The sequence below is a fragment of the Corapipo altera genome, unplaced genomic scaffold (assembly GCF_003945725.1).
Source record: "Corapipo altera isolate COAL_440 unplaced genomic scaffold, ASM394572v1 45, whole genome shotgun sequence".
NCBI lineage: Eukaryota > Metazoa > Chordata > Aves > Passeriformes > Pipridae > Corapipo > Corapipo altera.
In genome coordinates, this window is record NW_020884877.1 from 10421005 (window position 1) to 10447600 (window position 26596).

At 40.6% G+C, this 26596-nt stretch overlaps 1 protein-coding gene across 1 annotated transcript in view; it reads right to left on the reverse strand.

The window, feature by feature from the left end:
- Nucleotides 1-11387: 11387 nt before the first annotated feature.
- Nucleotides 11388-26596, reverse strand: part of UBE2E3 (ubiquitin conjugating enzyme E2 E3) — a 54325-nt gene continuing 39116 nt past the window's right edge. Inside the window, exons 2-4 of the mRNA XM_027637337.1 lie at nt 16916-17048; nt 14999-15146; nt 11388-13910 (exon numbers count right to left, since the gene is read on the reverse strand). Of these exons, the coding sequence (XP_027493138.1) occupies nt 13813-13910; nt 14999-15146; nt 16916-17048 (379 nt within the window). The 3' untranslated portion in view covers nt 11388-13812. The remainder of the gene's footprint in view (nt 13911-14998; nt 15147-16915; nt 17049-26596) is intronic.

Here is a 26596-nt window from a genome sequence, read left to right on the forward strand (position 1 = left end):
ATTCTAGTTTCACATAGGTGTGGATGAGAACAAAACAGTGGTGAAAGGAAACGCCCTACAAGGTGACATGCATATTTACTGAGAAATTTAGTAGGGCTATGGGGTTTATGGGTCTAATTTTGCATTGTTCACAAAATTTGAAAAACTTTTTGCCTCTAGCCATCCCTGCACAATGAATTGATCCTTGCCTTCTCTTTCTGAAGAAAGCTTAATTCTTGTTTCTCCATTGTGAGATATAGGTTTGATATTACCAAAAGTTTTGCAAGAGAACACGATGTTCATCAATATTATCTTTCATGGAAATTACTGAAAATCCCCTCCATGCTTTTGGTCAGGTGAAACCACTTTGTTCTTGCTGCCCATTTGGATGCTGATGGTGGTGCTCTGGAAGGCACACATGCAAATGGCAACATAAAACAAAGTGTTTTCTCTCAGCCCAGTGCCCAACTAAATTCTCTTTGGTATTCCCAAAGATTGTGGGTGTTTTCTACTCCATGACTTTCAAAATGTCAACTGCTTATTCTGTTTTGGGATGAAAGGAAAATCTGAACTGTTAAGCCTGATATTTGTTCATGTGTGTGCAGCAGAGGTAAAGAGTAATCAAAGCTTAAAATTTTCTTTGGTTGGACATTGTGTATGGACATTATTTTAATAATAAGATTCTGTGGCATGGTTGAAAACATTCTTTCACAGCTGTTGATGTGTTAATCCAACACGGAGAAGAGAAAACTGAAAAGACATTTCAGCCATAGGGTTTATATTTATATATAAAATTAGAATACCGTTAAAGCTGACAGCATGTTTACATCTGGATCCTGTATGATAGCAGCTGATACATTTAATCTGGCATGTGGTATAAAACAGGATTAGATAAGGTTTTCTGCTTAGCCATGCTTCTCTTGTGCAAAAGAATATTTATAACAATGTTCTCAACAAATCACATTGTAATGCTGGATACTGTGTTGAAATGCAGTGTGTATCAGCAGTATTTTCCAAAGGTTATGTCCCTGTGATTTTTGCTAATTAGCAATGAATTGACTTTGGGGTAGAAGACACACTCAGGAGGATTTGGAGGTTTGATTTCAAAAGCCCAAACCAACCCAGACCATTCCCCACGTCAGCTTGTGTGAATGTGTCTGAAAAAATAGGGTGAAACTGGACCTCACATAAGATTGATCATTTGGAGTTTGATTATGCAGAACTGAATAAAAAAAACACGTTAAAATTTTGGAAAAGACTGGACTCGAAATTCTAGGCAAGGGTCCAGGTGCTTTTTATTATTTGACATTTCTTATCCAAATGATTTAGTCTTCAAGTCCTCCAGAATGTGAAACTGCACTGACACGTATTTGCACAGTCCTTAATGGCTGGTGATTTCTGTGTGCTTTCCTTCTCTTCTCCTCAGCTCCTACAGCACTATCCTTCCCAAACTGAACACACAGGTCCTGAGTGGGCATTTTTTGTGAAAAGCCTATCTAAATGGTGACCATGTGTTCAGAGGAAACCTTCTCCCTCATACTTTAGTGCTGAGCATCTCTGTGCATGTCACTACAATACCTGGCAGTATGTACTGGAGGTTGGAGTGCCTGGTACTGTGGTCCCCAGACAAATAGGAAAACCCACAGTGAATATGTGAACCAAAGGTAGCTGTAGTGTGTAGTACTGATCACTGTCCACTGGAACTCGCTACACAATACCTAGAAGTGCTGAGTGAGGGGAATGGACACTAAATATACTTTCCACCGGCCAGTCAACAAGAGTGACGCCTGAACATGTACTTCAAGTACATATTCAAATCCACTTCTGAGTAACAGCGACACAAATGCAGTTAAAATACACAGGGATACCATTCTGCTGGTAATTGTCTAGGCTATAGGTACAACACAGGGTGATGTCTGATGCTGTCAAAAAATATTTAATTCACAGCCTAGAGAAAAAATGTAGCTGTGTTTTCATGTAAGTCTATTACAGACTGGAAAGATATGTGATTGATTTCTGTAACCAGCAGAAAGCACTACAGGCATCACTCTGTGTCTGAATAAGAACAAACATTAAACATTATGAATATAGAAATAATGAAATACAAAAGGATTTTTATTTGGAGAGAAAGACAACTTATTTCACTATGTATATTGAGTGCATTTATAAGTCATGTAGTCTAAACGATGAGAGAATTTAAGCACCAGAGACAGGTAATAAATAAAGCCCTAAAAATGCCTGCTCTGGCCTGTGCATCTCTATCATGATATAGAATCATTCGGTAGAGAGAAAAGTTGACCAGACACTGACAGGAAATAATGAGCTTATCTGTTAAAGGAGTGGAGATGATGTAATATTTAATATGACATTCCTGATAATTAGTCAGGTATATCTACCTGTGACAGATTTCCAAGGCTATTTGTAATTGAATGTAACTGAATATCATTACAAAGCAATGTAAAAGAAAAGGAAGTCCTGCAATTCTTTGTCAGGTGCAGAACACCTTCAAGTCTGAAGATACAGTCTCCATCCTGAAGAGCTTACAGGTCCCAATTTAGGACTAATTTAGATTAAGCAAGTAGCTAAGCACTTCTCAGGGAGAGGGCAGTTCATTTTCCTGACATCCTTCCTGTCTCTGCATCTCTGCCCCTGCTCACAGCTATCACTCTCACCCATGGCTGCACATGAACTCTAGCACCTGTCTGACTCCAAAATGAGCTGATGTAGTGTAAGGCAGCTGAGCAAAACTAGTTCTTTTTTTCCTCTATATTCCTTGTTTGTTGGCTTACTGAGCTGGGTTGTCCTGTAGTTCATTTCTCAGCTGTTAGAGGGCTGGAAATCACAGCTCTTGGTAGGTAAGTTTTTAGTCCTCAGTGCACACTAGTGGCCACTGGATGTATGGGGATGACAGAGATGGCAGGGCTTCTTATAGTGATCTAACAATGTGATTTCTGACATGTTGAATGATTGTTTTCTTCCTTAGTGTAGGCTCAGATTCCCCACATCTGCACTAGAGCAGTATCAGTTGGTTTTGGTGCATTTGGTATAGGGCTAACAGAAAAATTAGGATGATGATGTTTGAATCTTTCATGGAAGACCTCTGGGGCATTCACATATGTGTAAAATAAAAAACATCTCATTTTCTGTTCTTGCCAATTTTTTTTTCCTCCATAATTCCAGAAAAGATGGAGTTTCTCCAAAAAAAGAGCATCCATTTCTTAATCCTGGATTTATTTAGAAAAGATGTATAGAACAAGCAAATTGGCAGTAGGTGGCATGTAAACATTTAGGGATGCAGACTAAACTGTGGTATTGATTTTTACTTATTTTTCCAAATATGTCTTGGTTCCTGAAGCTGAATGAAAGTATATTTTGGGAACTATTACAGGGTAGATGTGTAAAAGTAGCATTTTGTCTGCAACAAGTAGAGCTATGGAGCTTCTCTTTTTCATTTACAGATACTTTCTGTGGCTGCTCAATCTTGGACTTCCAGTCTTCCCGTAATGTATTAATTTATTTTTAAAAAATTGCAATAGCCCTACAGTTCCAGATCCAGCTTTATCCCCAACCCTAGTCCTTTTCTGGGGCTCAGGCTGGTCACTCCCCCAGCCAGGGACCAGAGGATAAGCTCATACAGGAACAAGTCTTTGGGTAGCACGGCCTCTCCCTTCGTAACCTCCATCCTGCAGTACACCAGCCCAGAGCCAGGCTTTGTCTGTCTCCCAAGCCCATCTCTAACTCTAATGGGATAAGAGCAGTGAAGGCTCAGAGGGATCACAGCCATCTCAGAAGGCAGCACGCACGGCAGCCAGGATGGGGAAATCTGCACCTTCCTGCCCACGTCTTTTGTCTCACAGTTGAATTACCATCCCTCTCCCTAGGAAGAGGATGAGTAGAGCTGTCCATCTGTTCGTTTGCCACCAGTCAGGCCTAGCTCCAGCATGTCAGCTTTATTTTCTTTGCTCCCACTGTCTTGCTCCTCCTGTTTACCAGGGAAGTTCTTTAGACTAGTCCAAGCTTTTGAGTTTTATTCAGTGAGGCTTTATTTCTGCCCTTTGCATTGTGTTGGATTTTTGCAGCCATAGTGGAGGCTGAGCTGGCCCTCAGTTACTGGCTCTCTGAGGAGCAAAGACCCCCACACTGAGCATAGCTGGCTCCTTGCCACCTGCTCCTGTGATAGAGGATGGGTGTCAGAACAAAGCTGGCGGCATGAATTGGCATGATGAGGTGAGAAAGTAGGGTGCACGGTGCTCCAGCTGATGCTTGCCAATGTAATTGCCCTTCAGGCAATAATTCTTGCCAGTGTGATGGCCTCCAGGGACTTTCTGCAAGCCAGCATAAGCCAGAGCCACTTCTGCTTCCCCATCACTCAGCTGCCATGAGTGTTAACCTTATATTAATTCAAGACTGAACTCCTAGCTCCACATTAGTCAGATTTTCATAATAACAAGTTGAGAGAAATTGCTTCTTCTTTTAAAATGCTTAAAGTGGAAGGAAAAGAAAGTATTAGCAAGGTTTGGAAGGATGGTTTTGGGAGAAAAATCTTTTGCATTGGTGCACAGTACAAACACCACAAGGAAGGTGTATTCATCTGGTTCTTGCAGCCTGCTTGGCACTTGCTACAGTAAATTGGTTGTTCTTAAATGAGCAGAAGCAGCTCTCAAAGCCTCTTTCCCAATGTGTTACTAAAAATGGCTGGGAATGTCAGTCAGTTTATGGCAACAAAAACAGGAAAGCAAGAACTACTGTAAACTTAAGGCAGAAAATAACACAGAGAAAAGACCTGAAAAGAGCTAAGTCAGCTCCCTCAGTTGTCTGCAATGAAAAAAAAATATCTTTAATCTTGGATTCCAAGAGACAGTCAGATCCTCACAGTAACAGTTAGCTCTAGCAGGTTAGAGCTGGTTGTATCCATAGGGAATTTTAAACCTTTCCGTCTCCAGAGCTTCATGTTTCACAAATGTTTGAGTCCCAGGACAGTGCAAAGACTCCATCCGCTCCCTTCTGAAGAGCTGGGGGTTGAATACCAAGGAATAACTAGCTTGTCATTACACTTTCAAATTGCTCTCAAATAATCATCTCAGTTGATTCTGTTTTGTGAGCATTTTTATACTAGTGTTCCTTAGCTTTGCATAACTGCTATTAGACAAATAAGTTGGGTTGGGTCACAAAATGTACCTCCTTTCTTTGTAGTTCCCCCTCTAAATGGAAATTTGGAGGTCCCCAAAGTCTAGCCAGACTGAACAGCAGGTAGAAGGTCCACCACCTCGAGGGATGAGCAAGAAGGTCCCTTGTGTAGTGGCCAATAGGGAGCATCACTGTGATGGATGAGGCAGATGGGTCATGAAGCACCTGGGTTGGGGGCACAGTGCCATTGTGGGGACCTCCCCACAATGCTGCCCTGTGCTAAACTTCCAGCCTGAATCCTGGCCTGATTGGAAAAAGCCTGGTCATTTTTAACCAGCTTTCCAAGCACTACTGCTGACTGTTTAAATTGTTGAATGTTTAAAAAGCCCACAGCCAGGAAGTACTGGTTCCTACCAATGCAGCCTGTGGGATGTGGCAGTACCTCTGTAGGATTTCCAGCACATTTTCAGACCCGCAACACATTCAAAGCATAAATCTCATCAATTTACATCAACCATTCCCCTTTGCAGTTTACGGCTCTGTAAATGTCTTTAATAAAAACCCTACCACAGGAAACATCTTAAGACAACCGCTATTTCACAGCTTCACTACAGGTTCCTAATGTAAGTTAATAAGGCAAACACAATACCTGACGTTTGCAATGATAATTGCACAGGCCTCACCGTGAGTGATGGCTAAGTCCGATTGTGCGTGACTTCCATCGCAGAGCTTCTGAATTACAGCGTAGGCTGAGGCCTGAAAAATCAATGGCTGCTATAATCACTCAATTAAAGCCTTTGAAAATCATTACCAATTTGGTAAATTTAAAATACTTAACCATACATCAGTTTTAAACAAAAAGTGCCAGACCAGCACAACTCCATTTGTTACACCGGGGAACTGCTGCCGGAGGGGTAAACAGGAACAGCATTAGTGCTCTATGGTTGAGTAGGCAAGTGTATCACCGGGGCTGAAAGGCTGAGAAAGACACAAGTCACCTCTGTGAGCTTTACCTGATTTGCAAAGCTGAGCTCACCCTTCAAGTGGCCAAATGCAAGCCAAAAGCCAGGAAAAGCCTTGCTGGTTTACAGAGCAGTAGTCCCCCACAACTGCCACAGGTCTGGATGAACTCTGAGACCTGAGCAGCAGAACAGACCATCCAAAGGAGAAAAGGAAGCAGAGCCATCAGAGTCCTTTGTAACTGAGAGAAAGTCGTTGGACTGCAAAGCCAGCTTTCTGAGTGGGACTCATGAATGAATACAGTCTATAAGAAGAGGAAAAGCAACTTATTGGTGCCAGGAGCCTAATATTTAATCTCATAAAGAAACCAGAAACTGAACATGATATTTTACTCCATCTGGACTAAATCTACCCATCTGCAAACATTTAACTTTGAAAGATAGTTGAAAATATCTCTTCTTAACTTGCATATTTGTTTTCCTTAACAGCCTGTTCTTCGGAATCAGTGGCATCTAAGAGCAGCACTGCTATTCTAAATATATAGTCTCTCTTTCTGAGAAAAAAAAGAGGCACTTGGAGACGATGAGCAAGTTGAGAGACACTGGCCGCTGCACCAACGCCTCCTGTCCCTCTAGGGCTGTTGGACTTTTTAAGTGCTATCTAACTTTGGGAGCTTAATGAACTCGGGAGAGATGGAGTGTGGGGCTGGGAGCAGCTATTTCAGTTATCCGTTGCAGCTTCTTATTTTTAACAATTTGGAGGTAAAACCCCCCACATTTTAAAGCGAGTTGCCCGTCCTTAGAGTGCAACGCAGCGGCTGTCGAGCAGAAAGGCAGCAAGTCCTCCCCGCTGGCATCCATCGCCACGGGCCGCGGGGTTTCTCCCTCCCGTACCCCGGGTGACGGTGTAAGGGAGCCCGGCACCGGCCTGGGAGGACACCGGGGGGCTGTGTGAGCCTGTGGCGGCCCCGCGGGGGTCCCGGTGCCCGCAGCGCCGGCCGTGCCCGGGCCCGGGCCGGGTCGCGGCGCCGCCGCCGCTGGGCTGGGCTGTGCCCGGTGCGGCAGCGACACCTCGCGGTGCCCGCGCCGCCCCGCCAGGGAAAGCCCGCCCGGCAGGAAACCTCTCGCAGCGCTTATCTGGCTGTTTTTCCTCGTGGAAAGGTGGGAAGTTAGCCGCCCCAGAAAGGCCAGCATTTGGCTCGATTTGTCCTAGCTTTAGTTTTTCTTTAGGGTAAAGTTCAGACACTGATGTTTCCAATAAAGATGATTCAGGTAACTTTACAGTAAAAGTATCAGTTCTATCACTGAATGAGGCTTAAATGATGGCTTAATGTTTTTAGTTCTTCGTTAAACCTGTACTTTTGAAAAAAAAAAGTCATTTGGAAACAGTAACGTGTAACAGTGAATAGAATAAAAATGTCGCTTATATGGAATAACTGACCATTCCAGTGAAACAGCAGCACACTATCTTCCCAGCTAACAGGGAAACCAAGGCAACAGCAGAAGAGCATGGAGTGTATTAATATCTCCCCTCAGAAACAGATTGCAAGTTCAAAATAATCTGTCACTCTAATTCCATTGCCTATAGATTAGGAACCCTAACTACTGGGAACCTTTTTTCAATATGTAGTCACAGAATCACAGAATATCCTGAGTTGGAAGGGACCCATAAGGGATCATCAAGTTTGGCTCCTAAGGGAATGCATGGGGATCGAACTGCAGCCTTGGCCATATTAGCTCCAACCAACTGAGCTAATCAAGAGAGTCCCAGCTTGGTTCGAATTTTCAAAAATGTACATACACTTAAAATGCTGGAATACATAAACACAAGCCTAGATTTCTGTGCTTGCAAGAAGCTGCCTTTCTCAGTGTAAGAATTGCCATCACGCACCACTGTACATCAACAGTAGCTTTATTTCGCTCCCATTTGTCACTTCTGCATTTCCAGCCCCACTGTTGCTGCCTGGCTCAGTGAACACACGCTAGACTGCAGATTTCCAACCCAATTGTATCCTTCAGAGATACATCCAATTGCTACGTTCCGAGGAATGGTCTCCCACAAGATTTGTGATTCATCCCTGTCTACTTGTATGATATCCCAGAAAACTAATCTCCAGGATGACAGCTCATTCAGCACTCTGGAAATTTACCCACACTGAGCTCCTCTTTAAATAATGACCTGACATTTGTTCTGTAGAGGGAGACAAAGCCCAGACTGATGAAAACAGCTGGCAGCTCCTTTCATTTGTGCCATTCAGAAGCCAGATGATAATTTGTCCTTGGGGACCCATCACTTCTTGGCAGACAGGACATGTCCACTGCACTTTGCTATTACTTTTGCCGTTACCTCCCACCCCCGGTGCTTGCAGCACACAGAGAGTCAATATTCAAAGGCAGACTAAACTAAAGCTGACTGTCAGGAGTCATGAAGGATTTCATGATACTGAAAACTGGGAGATAAGATCACAGATGAATTTGGTGCTGATAAATACAAAGCAGTTGGTATTGGGAAAGACAAATTTGTCAGACCTACAGAAAAATTTAAATTACCTATTGCTCAGAAAAAATGTTCCAGCCTCTCTGAACACAGCTTAATGAAGACATTAGCTACACAATAACAGCCAAAAAGGCAGATCATTCCAAACTAATAGGGAAGCACAAGAAACCAGAAAACATTATTCTAGATGAATTGTGAGTTCACCTTTTGCATACAGTGTGGAGCTCTCATTCCTTTAAATTAACTAGAGTAGAATTATGAAATGTACAGAAAAGGGTGACCAGGACAATCAGAGCATCTTCCATACAGGCAGACATCAAATAAATGAAGACTTTCCAGCCTGGAAAAAGGAGGTTACTAGGAGCTGATAACAATGACAGTACATAATATCCTAAATGGGATCAAGGAGAACAGATGCAATTATTCATTATTTCTCACAATACAAAGCTAGAAGACAGAAAATGAAGCGCTTACATAGCAGGTTGCATGAAATAATCATCTAACAAAGTATTTTTTTCACACAGCCAGTACTTAACCTGTAGCATTTACTGTCAAAGGGTGTTATGAATGGTAACAATTCAGAATGTTTAAAGATATATTTACCTTGGACAAAAAAGTTACAAAATGCTTCCCAATACTTGGAAACACTACATAAAAGGATAGGGCTGTCCACACCTTAGTTGTGGAAGACCAGTAGCAACAACAGTGAAAGAGAGACAACTCTATATTCATGCATGTGGTCCCATCACATCTTATACCTCTCTAGGTGCAGAGCCTCTGGTCACCAAGAGGGCAGAAGATATGTATATTTCTCATACTGTGCCTCTTATTCTATCTGTTCCTGGCAGTTTTTATTTCTATGGATCTCCCAGATTGTTGCTACTACATTGGATGCTATCTATTCTACCCAGCAACAGAGGTACTCATAACTGCACTCCAGAGACATGCACGCAGAGAGGTGGGGAGAGACAAGCTGAAGCTGGTTTCTCTCTTCGAGGATAAAAAAGCAAAAGCCCCCTTTTGATGCAAATGTTTCAGCATTATCTTCCAAGTGCACTATCTGCTTTGGCACCTAAGCTGAATGTGTGGAACAGCTGAACATGTCCAGTTCTCAAGGACACTGGCAAGGTCAGGCAGCAGTACAAGCACCCATAGTGTTGTTTCAGTTCTTCCTTTAGAACGGGTGCTCTATTACATGATGTCTCCTGTTGTCCTGGGACCCTCTTCTGCAGCCTCTTTCAGTCGGGGTTGGTTAGTGAAGGAAAGGGAGCTGTGGTTCAGCCTTGGAAATTACAGTGCAATACAAATGCAAGTGGTGCCACCAAGGAGAAGTCAAAGGGACACTACACAAAGCAGCACCAAGTTCTCAAATGCATGTTTCCCTGGCTATAGCATGGACTGCAGAAACACAATGCTGGTTTATGGCTGAATCAAATCTCCTTTTAGTCACGCTACTGTCATTGTCCTTTGAAGCTATTTTAGTTCAAGATGCCTGCATAAGCCTTCCTTCTTTCACATAAATATCCAGTGCTGACTTTTGCTGAAGAAAACGCAGGCTCTTGGATTTCACTCGTCAGCCTGGAGTCAGGAGTCCTTGCAGCTTGTGCCAATGCAGACGAAACCACAGGGGTAGAAGACCACAAGATCAATGTAGAAGCTGCTGTGGGCTCAGCTTCCTCCCCACAGTGCTGTGGTGACCTGGGCAGGGCCACGGGGAAACCATGCAGCTGAGGCTGCCCTGTGGCTCAGAGCTGCACCCAGCCAGAATCAAGCCCCTCAGCCAGAGCCCTGCAGCTCTCCTGTCATGGTGCAGGCAAGTGAGAACACCACTGCGAGGCCACAAACCTGGGTCCCACAGATGAAGAAAGGAAGAAGCTTGGTCTCACTGTCTGCAATACCCATGGCCACAAATAGGCTGGTACAGAGCAGGAACTGGTGTGCCACAAAGTGTGGAAGAGTTTCCTCTTCCCCCAAGAGACAGGGAGGGAGCAGAGCACCAACCAGACCTGGTTCAGTTGTTGCTTTCCTTATGAGGTTGTGCAAGCCTGGCCCGTGGCCTGGCTTACCCCACAGTCTTGCTTTCTATGACTCCCTTCCCTTCCTGGCTGTAGATTTCGAACAATCACTAGTCAACATCGATCAGTGAGACTGTCTCCACATAAGGTGCACCACACATCACTAATTCACCACAGAACATGAAGCAGCTCACCAAGAACACGTTAGCACGGAAATAACAAGGCTAATATATATTTGCCTTTCCATTGTATGAAATGCATTTATTTTTAATAGATTTACATTTACTTATCCCTTCTCACTTGATAGGACAAAGTATTTGCTCTGAATGCAGCCACCGTTTCAGCTGAAAGGGCGTTTGCCCCTCTCTGTTCCTCAGCAATGTCACAGCTCAAAGGCTGGGACAGCCAGTTCCCACATGAGATCTCCTTATGCCAGATCATTGTGGAAACCAGCTCGGGCAGCTTCCCAGACAGGTGCATGTGTTTCCCCCACAAATCCCAAAGACAACAGAAGATGAAAAGTCCATCCAAAATGGAGAGGAAGAGGGGATGTGCAGTATCTTCAGCTGGTCTTTTCACAGAAATGTCAGTTCACTTTTTCCCAAATAGAGAGCCCAGTGACTGCTGATAACAAAATAGAACAAAAAATTAAAACTATTAAAGAGGATCAGTGCCATGCTTTGGTAGTGTCCAGTATTCACCCCAGCACAGCCAGGAAGGAAATAGTTTGAACCAGATGCTCTTTGCAACTGGTATTTTGGATATATTTCCAGCAGGGATTTCTTCCCTCCCCATGAAAACAGACACACATTCTCATTTAACAACTAATTGATTTATTTAACAATACAAATTTCTTTCTACTGCATGGTTTAGCAGAGAGAACTTGAGAAACAAAATTAGCTTCTTTTCTTTTTTTTTTAAAGTTTAAATGTTTACACAAAAACAACCTTTACTTCAGTAAATATAAAATTTACACACAAAAAACTACATTAAAAAAGAACATAATCATGACAAACCAACAAAAAAAAAAAAAAAAGGATGGGAATTCAGTGTAAAGGATCCAATTGCAAGGAAGGCAAGATGGGGCAACACTAACAAGGCATCCCATTTGTACACCTAGGTATCTGAAATTGTAGGTACAATACAAAACCAAAATACATTAAAATTAGAATTAAAACCTGTATTTTTATACCATAATATATTATGATATAAATATCTGTAAATTCTGTAGGCAACACAGTTAATGTGTGAAATACATAGTTTGCTCTCCACTGGAAGGTCACTGGAGTGCTGTAGGAGCACCGTGTCACCCACGAGTGCACTAATGGTCAGCAGTGAGCAGACTTTGATGTCCAGCCCGGCTGTGATAGCCCCTTGTTTCTTTGCCAATCTGTGCTATTTCTCACACATCCAATGACATGATGAGAAACTCTGGTCACCTTCAGCAGTGATTTCCAGCACTTCATCTCCTGGCATTAGTGTGTTACCTGACTTAGGCATATTCACCTGCCAGATCCCATTTCTCATTCCCTTTTGCACTTTATAACCTGAACTCTAAAGCTATCTTGTAGCTACCAAGAGAGACTGGCTTCTAGGTCGAGATATTTGGGATATACAGTTCTTCAAGCCACCTTTAGGAATCTGTAGACATATTTAAAGTAGAGTGGACAATTCATGGTCAAAGGTTATGTGATACAAAAACAAGGGACCTGTATAGTGATGGTTAACTTCAGACCTAAATCTTTAGCATTTTTTTCTATTGCTTTAATATTTCAACTTAACATTCGGTTTTCATATATTAATTGAGCAGAGCATCTTATTGATGGAAGTGCTACATTATCTCCAAAACCACCACGTAGTCAGGGAGACTGTAAAGTTTAAAATTAAGTGTAATTTTAAAAATCATTTAAAGAAATCAAGTCTCTTTTTTTTTATAATCAATATTGTGACTGGCAACCTATAAAAGCTTAAATTATAAAACTCTTAGTGACTCTACTTTTTAAACTGTATGTACTATAAAGCTGTATTTTTGTTACTTACAGATGTTAAAAAATTTCCAAGCCAGAAAGTGAAGGGGGAGAAAAGTAGTCTAAAATAGTTTTGCAGATTTTGTTTTTACTAACAAAGGTTCATTTCCCCCCGAGCTGTTTTTGTGTCATAAAAATCTGATTAAATTTATTCTACTCCTCTCTTTTCTGGGCAGACGATACAGTGTTCAATCATGCTTTGGAAGACCTTTTTCAATGGATAACTGTAGTTCTCTAGATCAGCAAGTCCAACTTGCTTTACTCAGAAACAAAAGCACCAAACTATCTCTAAACCTGGCCCTCGTCCTGCAAAAAAACTTTGTAGCAAGACTGAGACAGTCTGTTCTGAGAGCAAGACTGGCCCTGAAGCAACCAGCTACATTAACTTCTGGAGCAAGCATATGCAATGCTCTCATTTCAACTTAAGAAAAACCTGAATAGTACTAAATTTAAGAAAATTGTGGAAATTTCACTTGTTCTGTTAAAAACAAAACAGGGAAAACTTAAACAATCCACAGGTGTGCATTAAACATTTAACAGCAAACCCTTGCTTATGTATATTAATTTAAAGATTATCCACAGGGATCTGTGATACATTGGCCCTGCCTTGTTACTATAATTAAATTTATTAAAATATTAATTTAAAATAGGAAAACAAAGAAACTACTCCATGGGGAACATGTTTATTGTGTTTGAGATGATACACTGGGTGCTCTCTGAGCTACAAAGGGAAAAAGGAAATCCTTTCATTACAAACTGACAAAGGTAAAAGTTAAAACAGTTTTCACAACAGCATGTACCACATATTGGAAATAGATCTGGGTTTAATACAAATGACATAATTCCTAGTAATCTACAGCTACCTTTAATAACTTCATACAGATAATGAATTAGGCTAAAATGCACTATAATATTTGGTTGACTTCAGGAACAGTATCCTTAGTACATCACAAAATACATTTTGATATCCCAAAGAAGCAAGACTTGCAAGTAGGCATTTTAAACATAACTAATCTACAGCTACAAACTTCTACTCTTGATAGCATTTACCTTTTTGGGGGGGCAGTATCCCAGTCTTCAAAAGGATAAAAGCAGAGTAGAATCAGTATAACATATACACAGAAGTCCGTATTGTAAAGGCTATAAAGATTTGTTGCACACTGCAAAGTTGCCTTCTGCACCTTCACACTGCACAAGTAGTTTGTCATTTATGTTGCATATCTCTTGGTCCACTGTCTGGCTATCCTGTCATGTTCTGCTCTGTTGGTCAGGTACTGAGTGGCTATGCTTCCAACCAGAGGGTCAGCTGCAAAAGGCAGGAGAAAATGCATCAGAAACCATTAAACAACTAAAACAAAAAAACAAAACCAAAATGAACACATGATTTGAAATACAGCATCCTTTCCAAAATATAGTGTTTGTTAGATCAGAAAATGCTGTGAGATATAGTGGAGCTCTTATCATACGACATTTCCAAGAAAGCACAAGAGGGACAACGAACAGAGAAAGAAGACAACAAAATCTGTGGTGGTTATGTGCATAGGAATGAATCTTGCCCCAGTCAGGTGCTCTGCCTTCACTCCTGTGGAAGGGCCACTGGGTGCAGGGGACATTCAGTGAGTGCTGCCTGATGCGCTCCTGTCACAGACCTGCACAGGACCTGTGTGTGTGAGGGCATCAGGCCTGCAGCACCACACCGAGGTGACACAGTTTGCTTCAAAAGTCATCAGACCTTTGTACAAAAGAGGCTCATCCATTTCTCCCTGACTATGACCACTTTCTATAAATTAATTGTCACCTCAGCACTATTGCTCAGTTCCTGTCCTGACTGCAGGCAATTAGCATCCATTGTGTAATGCCACTGGTGGCACAGTAGTTGCTGAGAAACTGTATTGCTTCCAGAGGAGTTCCTTCCCTTCCAACAGGAATAAGGAACTCTCTTCGAAAAAGGGAGAAATCTCTCTGAACACCACCTCCATCGTACTTGCAAGATTAAACCTTTTAATTGCTGTCTTAAGAGAAGAGACTTCCTATGGCCCCTTCTGACATGCAGGATTTACGATTTTATAACTCAAGAGAATGTTGTTGCTTTCCTGGATCGACCACTCACTTGCTGGAGCTCCTGCAATACAGACCTTCAATGACATCAGTTTATTTTCTCCAATATACCTTCGGAAAAAAAAAGACTTAATGCTATTCACATTCTGTTGGGCTATGGGAGTGAAAAGCACCATTAAATGTGGGACACCACATCCAATCAGGAGTGTTTAATCCTAAATTTAAAAAATACTAAATTTTATTTAATCTCCATGCAGTCAAATAGGCAAATTACATTCCACAGCAACTGAGTCAAACGACTAAGAGCAGACACCCAGTGAACTGTCAGCTCCCTACCTGGGTTGCAGTCTGTCAGAAGAGAACAGATAGACAGAAGAACCTTTGAAATAGTCAAAGCAGGGCTCCAGTTGTCTTTCAGGATGTCCAGACAGATGACTCCCTGACTGTTGATGTTGCAGTGATAAATCCTGGTACGGAAAGTAACCTGGAATCACAGCATGAGAGACAGGGAGAGAGTCATTCAGTGCTGCCCAGGGATGGTGCCCCTTGGCTCTGAGCAGCCACACCACCCACGGTGCTCCCAGTTCTGCAGAGCAGCTGTGGAGGCAGCTCCACTCTGCTCATCTTCTAAACCACAACTGTTTGAAAGAGGAGTGAGCATTGACTGCAGCCATGGCTGCCTTGAAGAAACCTACCATTAAGAGATTAGGTGTATAAACTGCTTTCACACAGGCCCTCTCTCTGGTACCCACAAAAAATTTAGGACCTACTTTATAGTACTGTAGGTATTTAACAAACACGTTGCATGTCAGGAATGTTCTGATCACAAATGTAAATTTATTGTGGTTTCTGAAGGTGAAGAAATTGACAGAATTTGTCTGCATGTGCAGTATTAGTTGATCTTTTTCTTTCTTTAAAAATCATAAATACAGACCATGAAAATATTTAAAGAATAACATTTAAAATTCAAGTATTGTATTTTTCTTGTTAAATTAGCAATGAAATATTTGTCTTACCCTTCATTAGGCAGGATATAATATACAGCCAAAACAATGCTATTACACTAACTAAATCCATCCTGTTTTTAAATTATTTCAGACTAATATCGAGAGAGCATGTGAGCAATATTCTGCACAAACAATTATTTGAGTGCTTTAATTACATAAAGCACAAGATAAGGAAAATTTTCTTTTTAAAACTGATGCAGTGGGGGAAATCCACAGTGTTTCCTGAAAATTCAAAAATTATTATGCTCTAAAAAAAAAAACTTCAAGATTTGAGTGAGGAATTTGTCTAAAACTCTGCATCACTTCATTATAACATTCTTATGTCAGAACATATTAAATGATGTGGGTTTCAGAGACGTGTGAAATACATGGAGTGCATATTATTCTTTATGCTGTAATCGCTCTGGGAATGAAAAAAGGTATTTGATTTATAACAGTGTTAGAGCCACAAAAACCAATAAATTGTACAATATTGTGTGGTAGAATGTATTTAGTTTTGTGAGTGTCAGCAGTGTTTTTTCTGGTAACTCAGTCAAGAATTGTAATTCAGCAGTAAGGAAGGGGAGAAGGGAAAACGTTTAACTTCTTTGATATCCATTAATAAATTACAATTTGTTAAGTGTCCATACTATTTCTGAGCAAGGAATTGACATTTTAGTTTAAGTTAGGATTAGTTTAATTTAATAAAAAGAGCTTTTGCTTAAAAATATTATCAAACAAGGGTGCTGATCTTAGCAGTAGTAAATAGACATTTTATAATAATGGAAATCATCACAGCAATTCACCCAATTAGAAGTCACAATATAACACTCTAGTTGTCTATGTAAACTGATTTTAGCTTTTTAATATTTTGCTAAAAATTACATGATAATATTTAATATAGAATCTGGCTTATAACAGAAAGACTTTATTATACATATATTTTAGTAGCTGGAATGAGAAGAAGCAAGCATAAGTAGGTGTTGTGTTGTTTTCTACTACAATTAAAATTTCTTGAATCTTACCTCTTGATCAGAATTATCATCTCATTTATCACTTGGTGAAGTTTGGAAACAGACTGGGGTAATGAGGAAATAAATTAGATAGGACTTTTCTGAGACTGCAAGCCAAGATTTTGGACCTTGTAGTTCTCAAGGGACCATAAACAAATTTGATATTCAGAAAGCGATGTGCGCTCACTTGGCTGCAAGTTACATTCTTCTCATCTGTGAAAAAATGGTAAACACAGCAAAAACCTTACCCTTACCTTTGGTGGCTTGAATGGATAGTCAGATGAAAATGTGATATCCAGGAAAAAAACGCCTCCTTCATATACAGAACCTGGAGGTCCGAGTATAGTAGATCTCCATTCATAAATGTTATCTCCTTTAGGACCGGCACTGCGTAAAGAACAAAGAGGAGAGAAAAAGAAAGTCAGATGTACCTCAGTGAGAGCATTCTATGGATTTCCTTCTCCATTCCATTTTGTTTTATAAAAAACACCTGCCTATCTTTCACATCTGCCTAATTTCCAGCTGGTTTCAGTGGGCTCAGTGTTTTACATTGCACAAAAGCTGAGTACTCTGCAATCCCTTTGGAGATAGAGTAATGAAACAGACTGATTGTGATCTACTGGATTTTCACTGCCTGAAACAGATCCCCAGATCTGCTTTCTTGAGTATGCAGTTGCTCTGAGGTTCTACATCACACCCTTCCTGTGACATAATACACAAAGGAGTCGTACATCTTGACCACATTCATCTTCTCCAAGCATTTAACAGATCACACTTTCATAAAAAATGGGACTTTCAAGTATATTGATACACATTTATTGTCACTTGTTTCATAGGCCAGAGTGAAATGTTACACCCTTGGGCAGCAACACCAGGGAAGGCAGAGAGAATCAAGTAACATGGAATTGAGCTTCTTACAGCACTCAATTTGTCATTCCAAATAACGGTTTTCTTCAGGATATATTTGTGTTATGCCTCTGGGCAACCGGCAACGAGATGAAGAGCCAAAAATAGTTTATTTTAAGAAGTACAATACTGAATGTGCTTCTCACTAGGGGAAGGGTTATTGCATAATTAATTATTAAAGTAAAGCTTTGAAAGAAAGGATAATGAACCAGCATTTTCTTGACTTACGAGTTATCATTAAGGCTATTATCACACAGTAACCACCTAACCTAAGAAAAAATCAAATATGTAAGCAAGTCTGTGTAGAAACTAACCTAACCTTCTACAAAAGGGCCTAAATCCAACATCCTGAGATCCAGTACTGACTGCTACGGAAAACAACACTGCTGAGCTCACACAGACATGGTAGATTCATCACATCTATGCAAGTAAGCCAGTAACACAGCACTGTAAAAGATCCTTTCAATTCTTCCCTCCTCAGCATCTTCCCAGGCACCACCTACATCACACAGACAAGTGGTGAATCGTCCTCATCCTTCCCCCTCCATGCTCCCAAGGAACAGGCACAGAGGACTGTCATATGTGACTGCACATGAAGCAAGTGACAGGGCACAGCACCACACTGTAGCCTGGGAGTTTCTGGATTATAGAATTGCTCAATACTCAGAGGAGCCTCCCTGCAAGCCCTCCAAGTGTTAAGGTTCTTCCTATGTAACGTCACCTCACATATTTGTCATACATATGTTTGCAGTCTGTAACACGAAATGTTGGACATTCATCCTTAGTGTGTAGTCAAATGTGGAGACAATCATCAGAGACAAGGAATATGAGCAGTCTGCATTATGCATCTGCAATCCCCACACCAAAAATTTAGCTATCTTTACTTTAAAATCATATTTGAGAAAAAAAAAGTTGAATTGGATTACAAATTCCCTTTCAATTCATAATTTTCCAAGATGCTTTTTATCTTGTAGACATTTCATGTATCAAATGTTGCAGGCCTTTCATAAGCAGGACAAAATAATCATGGAATTTGGCTAACATCCTATTTAATTAAAAACAAAAAATTATTTGATGAAGCAGTAGCTATTTTCCTGTTGCCAGAATGAAAATGGGTAACAATGGAGTGCTGGCCTCCAGAGTACAGCTAGGAAAGAGTAACTAAAAGTTATGTCAAAATAAAGTTTGGATCTAAAATCACTCATCTTACCTTTCTATTTGCAATGCATGCATAGAAGTGGAAGAAAGATAATTTTTAGGAAAAAAAGGGAAATCCAGAAATAAAGAGGTGATAGAATGAACCATTTGTACCCTCAGTCACTCCAAAAGATAATTTTATTCATGCTCCCTAAAAAGCAATTAGTGTAAGAACTGAAAATATTGGGGCAATAATGACAATATTTAAAACCCACACAGGCCACTGAAATATTTCAATTAATTCTTGACACTCATCAAGCTTACAGCTAATTAGTATTGTGCTTGAAAACCAAATTTCTGTGGAGCAATTCAATTTCAGCATTATATGTCCTAATAGTTTAATGCGGAGTTTAATGCTCTTGCCCTGTGTGTCAGGTACCTTTCTTTCATATACTTTTAACAGCTGGATGCAATTCAATCAGATTAATGAAATAGATTACTTAAATCAGTGATATTTTTCAGCCCAGCGAATCACTCACAATTAAGTGTGGTACCAGTTCAGTGCCAAACTATCTGGTAATCCCTTGCCAAGTCAGAGCAGGGGCATCTATCAGCTGGTAGCCACAAGCTAAGTGCAGCAGCTCTCTGCCTGCTGCTATCTGCTGTTCCCTCCCACTACCACTAGCAATGCATAAAAGGATTGGGCCATAACACGAGAAAGGTAACAAGGTCCCAGTCGTGTAAGAGGAAGAAAACACTGTGTTTGAAACCCATCCTAACTGCTGAGGAAGAATTTCTGCAATGTCACAGAAACATAAAACTGTAACAATAACTGCACCCAGGTACAGGAGAAAATTTTAAATATTAAATCATTACATCTGAATGAGGTTTGTGAAATTTCTATTTAACAGCTGGTGTCTCGCTGTCAGTCGTGTAAAAGGTACCCCTGCTTCGTTAGCAGCCTGAAAATCACTGCGATTGCTACATTATTGGTGTGAGAAGACATACACAAGACATCACAGTTGGCTCCTACAACCTGTGTATTTCCACTAGGGATCATCCTCAGCCAGCCATACTCGACTTTGTCTTCTGTATACATACCAAGGTAATCTCTTTTGGAAGTAAACAAATCCACACTCTCTACAACTCAGCAGAAGATACCAGACCTATGCATTGCAGTCTCAGCCTCTGCAGTGATTTCCACGAGGACAAGACAGTGGGGTTACACTCACCTGGATGACTGTAGGCAGAGCAGAAAAGTGCAGTCCTGCCTCAGGTCACACCTCGGTTGAGTACAGAGCTGCAAGAGAGTGTCACTGCCTTGACTCTCCCAACAGCCAGCAGAAATACTGTCCTCTTGTTGGGTACTAAAGAGGCTGGTATAGGAGACACTTCTAGAGGCTGTACTTCAGCTCTTCATTCCCAGAAGTTCTCCAGATGTTCAAGACATTCACTGTCCTATTGCAAGCACAAGCTTCAAGTATCTCACCTTAAACCCTGAAAACTATGAGTGACAGCCTAGGACTCTTTCTCACAGTCTGCCACACTGGACAGAACACCCCAGGTAGAGCACTACAATGGGGAGCTTACATGGGTTTTTTTCCCCTTCTCCTTTTGCCATGGAAAGACACAGCTCCTTATGACTTCCCCCACAGAATCCGTATGGACACAAAATTATCTCCTAAACACAAAGTCTTGATGGAGCAAGATCATTGTCTGATGACAACTTCAGTGGTTTGGCCACACAGCACACCTGTGCAGCACACTGTTAACAGCCAGCTGTCCTACATTAGCTTACAGGACATCACAAATTTGGTAAAGGCACCAGCAGTATATTCTCAATAAAAAACCCACTTGCTTAATTTTTTACGATATGCACTAAAAAATCTCAGACAAAATAACAAAGCAATTTAATTGAAATGACAAAATATTATTTGCAAAATTAGGGGGGGTTACTTCATACATTAAAGATGGATTGATTTTTAAAAATAGATAAAGTTAACTGGCTGCATCTGCTTCCTAAGTAAATATTCATTGTTCCACTTTACTGAGGGATATATACCTGATCCAGATAAGACAAAGGATTTATAACCATGCCCTAGGCAAGCTAGTCCACTGAACAGATTTAATTTACAAGTGTGACTTCAGATTGTGAATTTGAAAAGACATGAGGTTAAACTTGAGAGGCCCGTGGGTTCACACCAGGTCCTTCAAATCTAACTCTGCTCAACCCTGGCTCTCAAGTTTCATGAAGATGAAGAACAGCTTTTCCAGTACAGTGTAATGAGCATTCACACAGATGCAGCGGTATTCACACCAGAAAGAAGCCTGTTAAAACTCCTGATGCAGTGGTTACAGAAATCCAAATTCAGCTTTTGTTACAATTCATTAAATCGAAATGCATTGAAGCTGCCCATATGGAACTAGCTGCAGGATGAGAAACTAGGACAAGAAATTTCCAATCTACATGATGCTAGTAGCATGTTGCTTTCTGCACTTGCTAAATTCGCTTCTGTCAACAGCACTCCTCTGAAACATGGGGCTCTAAATCTGGCAACAGAATGAAACTTCACAGTACTGAGACTGTGATAATTAAGAAGAAAAAGGGTGAAGGAAAATGTAATTTAGCTAGATTTGATGTTAACTCTGTGTTATGCTTTATTATGATAAAGAATATGGGTCTGTAATAGGGTACAACTGGGGGGGGTGGGTGTGTTTGTTTTTTAGGAAGCTTCTGACAGTGAACTCTGTCAGTGAACTCTGTCAGACCCTAAAACAGTCTTATGTCATTGGTAGCACAAAACTAAAGTACTAGTCTACATCTCAAGAAAATCATCGGGAGTGCCTACATAGCACAGATTAAAGTGGTGGAATATTTTCCCACATTCTCCTCTCAAAAGCTCTGCCCTTAGGTCTGATACCCAGGCAGGCAGAATAATAGAACCACAAAGGCTGGAAAAGACCTCTAAGACCATCACAAAGGCAGCAGCTAACAAACCAAATGAAACACCTGGAGTGAGAGTTAGGTAGGGAAAAAGCTCCCTCCATCCTTCCCAAATGTTTATCTCAAAATGAGATTTAGCAAAAGTAAAATTCCTGAAGCTCTTCACAGTCTGTTCAATCACAACAACTCTGTCACAATAGTATAATTATAATTTTTACAGCAATCTTACAGTGCTTTAAGAGAGGAAAAAGATTTTTTTTTTATTTTTCTTATTTCAACTAAGGAAAGGAAGAAGGAATGCCCTCAGGTATGATCCACAGCCTCGTGCTTCATAATGCTACATAGTGAAGTTCTGCAAAATCCACAACACAGCTTCAGAAACTGACTTTTACAAATTCTACTGTAAAAAAGCACTCAGCACGTTATCAGCATGAAAAGCTTTGTTTCGGACAGCAGTGTCTCAGCTAAAGCTGTTGAATGATGTTCTAGTTCAGTACCACACCACTAGAGACTAATGGGGCTGCAACAGATCCTATCAGCATGTACAGTTCAGAAAAATACACAGATCCCATGTGTAGTGAGTCTGTCTACCTCACCATCTAAGCTTCTGAGCTTGATGGACTCATTTCCAGTGAAAGGAGAATGCCCCAGGCTCAGGTAACTCCATCTTATCACAGAGGTGGAGATTCATATCTACCATGCAGGATATCTAGTGCAGATGCTGATGCTTGCACCTCAGACTTCCCAGACAATCACGATAGAGATCAGTGACTCTGCAGCACAAGGAACACCTAAGTACTCCCTACAACCAAGGTTCTCCATCTCCCTCTGGTGACACCTACTTTTCACTGATTGCATGGGGAGCCTGGCTCCTAACTCAAGCCGCTAAGCTCAGTACTAGAGAAAATCCTCCTCACCCTCTGTGCAGTGAGAAAAGGTTGTCTAGCTCTGTTTTCACACACTATCTTGTAGTACACTAGCCTTTTATCTAGCTACAGATACACACTGTCATGATGTTGGTAATTAAAGAACAAAAAATAATCTCACCAAAGGATCTCTGTCTGGTGCAAGCTGTCTGAGTTATTTAGTGAAGCCTGGAGAGAGCAAAAATCACTTACCAGTAGTTGTATTTTAATGTTAAACACGGGAAAAGAAAGACACTCAGATTATTTTCTTGCTTTGATATTTTCAATATTTTTTAGAAAATTTGTCCACTACCCTTTTTTTCTTAATTCTCTTTTTCAGTTCTGTGACCTGTGTCAAGCATGCACAGAAATTTCCATTTTCTTTGTTTTTCAATGTCTTCTTCACAGGGCTCTCTGGAGTACTTAGTGTTCATATTATCAGCACCAGTGCCTAAGCACCTCTGCTTACAGAATCTGGATGGTACATCCTCTAGACACAGAAACCATACTGGTTTCACTGGCAAGAGCTACAAGTATAGCAATAGTTTTAGGACTACAGCATTTTTCTAAGGTTGGACATGTGGGCTGTCTGCAGCAATGTATCAAAACCACGTTGAAACGCTGTTTGATATGGTGCTCACTATTATTAAGGTTTACAGGTTATGTGCAATCTTTTACAAAGAAAAAATTTCAGTCTATTGTGTTCTTCATATAGCTACAACTGTTCTTATTTTACCTGCCACTGAACTACCTGCTACATCTGTTTGCCGAAAAAGGTTATTTACTGCTTCTAGCAGATCCACACAGGCTCTGTGGAAATGAGGACACACAGAGTCTAGTTCACTGTACAAATCTTTTCTTCTGTCACTTCCCTAAGGTCTATCATGCCCTTAAGACTGAAATCTAGAAATTACTGTTTAAAAAAAATAAAACCTATTTTTTACTCATGGATCCCCTGATACTTCGGCTGGTTGTAAAGCAGTGCAGGACTTCTGCCTGAGGACGTGGTTCAATGCAAAGCAAATCCAACTTAAGAGCTCCTCCTGCCAGATCAAAAGCACCGTGGCTACTCAAAGCAAAGTGCTGATCCAACCTAAACTAACTTGGCCAAACTGTACACATTTGAAAAACATCAACGGATTAGCTCTGTGCTTAATCACGTACCAGTTGCTCTCATGCAGCCAGCATAGGGCATAAACCTCAGTCTGTGTGCTCCGGCTTAGAAATGTGATCATGTTGCCTCTTTGGTTCACATCAAATTGTGCCATGAGGGGAATCTGACTGAGCGCAGATCTGCTACTGGTCACGCTACACAGAAAGACATGTTTTAGACTAACAGAACCTCCAGTGCTAAACTTGCCATCAGTAGAAGAATATACACTGTTGTTACCAAACGAAGCTGAGTAACAAATCATTTGCTAATTCCATCAAAGGTGTAATATGTAGATAACTCAAGTTATGTAGTTTGGAAAGCTGGCAGTTTTTCCACTGCCAAAAGCCCCACTAAATTAGTTCATTGCTACAATAGCTCAGCATTACTTTCCTCCTTGTACTCCTACTAGTTCCTAGGACTTTTCTTGCTACTCTTAGAAGTCTGCTCAGCTTCTTTCCATCTTCCAGAACAACTCTAGCCAATTATGGAGGCAGAATTCCTGTAATTTTTATTTTGAAAAATAACTAATCCCAGAACACAATTTGCTAAACTAAAATAGGAACATTGAATTTAAACCATGTAACAAAATGTATTAGATTGCTTCTGTATATGCTCTTGACAGAGGAGTTGCACCCAGGCAATACACAAAAAAGTTTACCAATCATGAGTTGTTTTTCAAAACAGAAATCTCAGGACTCACAGGCATGAAGAAAGTTCCTGCCGAACATTTTGTTTATTTTAAGTAACTTGAAATCTGCATACAAGTCCCTCTCACATGTCTACACAAGAGAAATTATCCACACTAACTATTAAAACACAGAGCAGGACAGCCAGTAAAGGGAAACATTTCCTGCTACTCTGTCATGTGTTTATAAGAACAAAGCTGTAATTTAGGATAAAATAAAAGATCAGCTCCCTGTCATCAGTGCTGAAACACCAATGGTACTAGTTCCAAAACGTACTATTTTCTTGCTGTTGCTATAAAGCTCAATTTGCACTAAGGCCAAATCACTCTCTTGAAGAAATTTGACTAGCAGCTACACAGTTCTAAACTCCCTAACATAAACAAAACTCATTTGGGATACAGGCATATTTTATTCTTCAATGTTTAGCTTCCATACCGATTCTTGCAATTCATACTGAAAGAATCACACCACACCTGAGAAACTGTGCAGCCTTAGTTTAAGGCTTCTGTCCACAAACACAAAACAGAGGCGCTCAGACACAAGATTGTTTGCCTAATGCCATCCAGAAAACGTGTGCTGTGGAGTGTGACTGCAATGTAAATCTCCCAAATCCCAGGCCACCACCTTACCCACTGGACTCAGATTACATTATTAGTAGATCATTCAACAGGTCTGTGGCATCCACGTGTTTTAGACACCAGTCACCTCTATCATTCACTGCAAAATCTTCATGTCAGAAAGCCAAGTGACACTGAGAAATCCAGTTTAGGATTTTGTACCAATATTTTCAATGACACCTTTAATGAGAACAAAGAAACCTTATTATTCCCAATATCCTTTATGCACACCCTTCAGATGCAGGAAGAAAGAACAGTCAAAAGAATTTCACTAAAGGCTCTAATTAATCTAAAAATACAACTGACTCTAAAAATGTAGTAAACTTGTAAATACTCATGCCTAGGAACAATAACTCGGCAATTTTCAACAGACTAAGCCTGGAACTTAACTAAGGTTGTTCAAATGAAATGCCCTGCTATCAATCTACCCCAAACACCTAAACATTAGGCAATTTCAAATTCAAAAAATCTTCTACTGCTCTGCAGATTATGGGTTTTTTTATAAGGAAGGTACCTTCATCCAAAAATTAAAAGGAACACCTCTGAACAGTGCTTTTCAAAATAGAAAGCACATTAGCAAATTAGAGAATCAGCAGCACCTGACAATTCAAACCTAAAGGCAGAGTCTGTGAATTAACTTGTGAACACTGTTAATGCCGTGGAAAAACTTTTTTCTGATATCATAAAAGGATAAAGTGCAATTTACAGAACACAATTTAATCAGGTACTTCATGAAGGACCAAGAAATACAGAATTGCTGAGAAGTCTCCTTCGCTGAAATGTGGGTGTATCCACCTGTCAAGAAGATGAACACCCAACATGCCTGGTGCTCCCACAGCGGCACCTCCTCCGCTGCCTCCAGGATGTCAGGGATTGGGCTTCTCTTTCCCTTCACAGCAGTAGAGTTAGAAGTTGCCTTTTCCCCTCTCCTCTAAAAAATCAGCTTTCAAGTTCAGCAAAAAAGTTCCAGCTTGCCCACAAAGAAGTAGATGAAAGACAAAACCAGTCAGACAGATAGCCTGCTTGCATTACCGCACATTACTAGCCTGAATAAGAAGCAGCTACTTAGGGATTTAATGACCTTTAATATATGCATATTAGTTTTGTACTTTTAGTTGTTTCATACTAACTTCCCGAACGTTAACCCGTAGCAATCACTGAATATTTTCCTTCAAAAGAAGTCTGTATTTTCATCATCAAAGTAAGTTCTTGTTCAGCCTTCCTAACCTTCTAGCACAGGCTTTCTCCCAAATGTAATTCTATCATTACTTTTAAATGCTTCCTCCCTCTTGCCTTTATCCATTTCCACATCAGGTTGTACAGACTAACAAACTAGAAAATGCTGTGCCATAGCTCCCTGTGTCAGATGACTAACTTGACACCATAAAAGCCTAATGGAAATCTCTGTAACTAGTAAAAGGCTATATTTCTCAAAAAAAGAAAAAAAATAGCCCTTTCCCAGTTCGTATACCAAGGTCTTCCCTACATCATGGATATTTCCTCAAGTCTGGCTCCTTTCCAAACATGCTTGGGGTCACTATGTGGACTACTGAAATTGAAAGCAGTTACCAGTTTTGAAGGGGCATG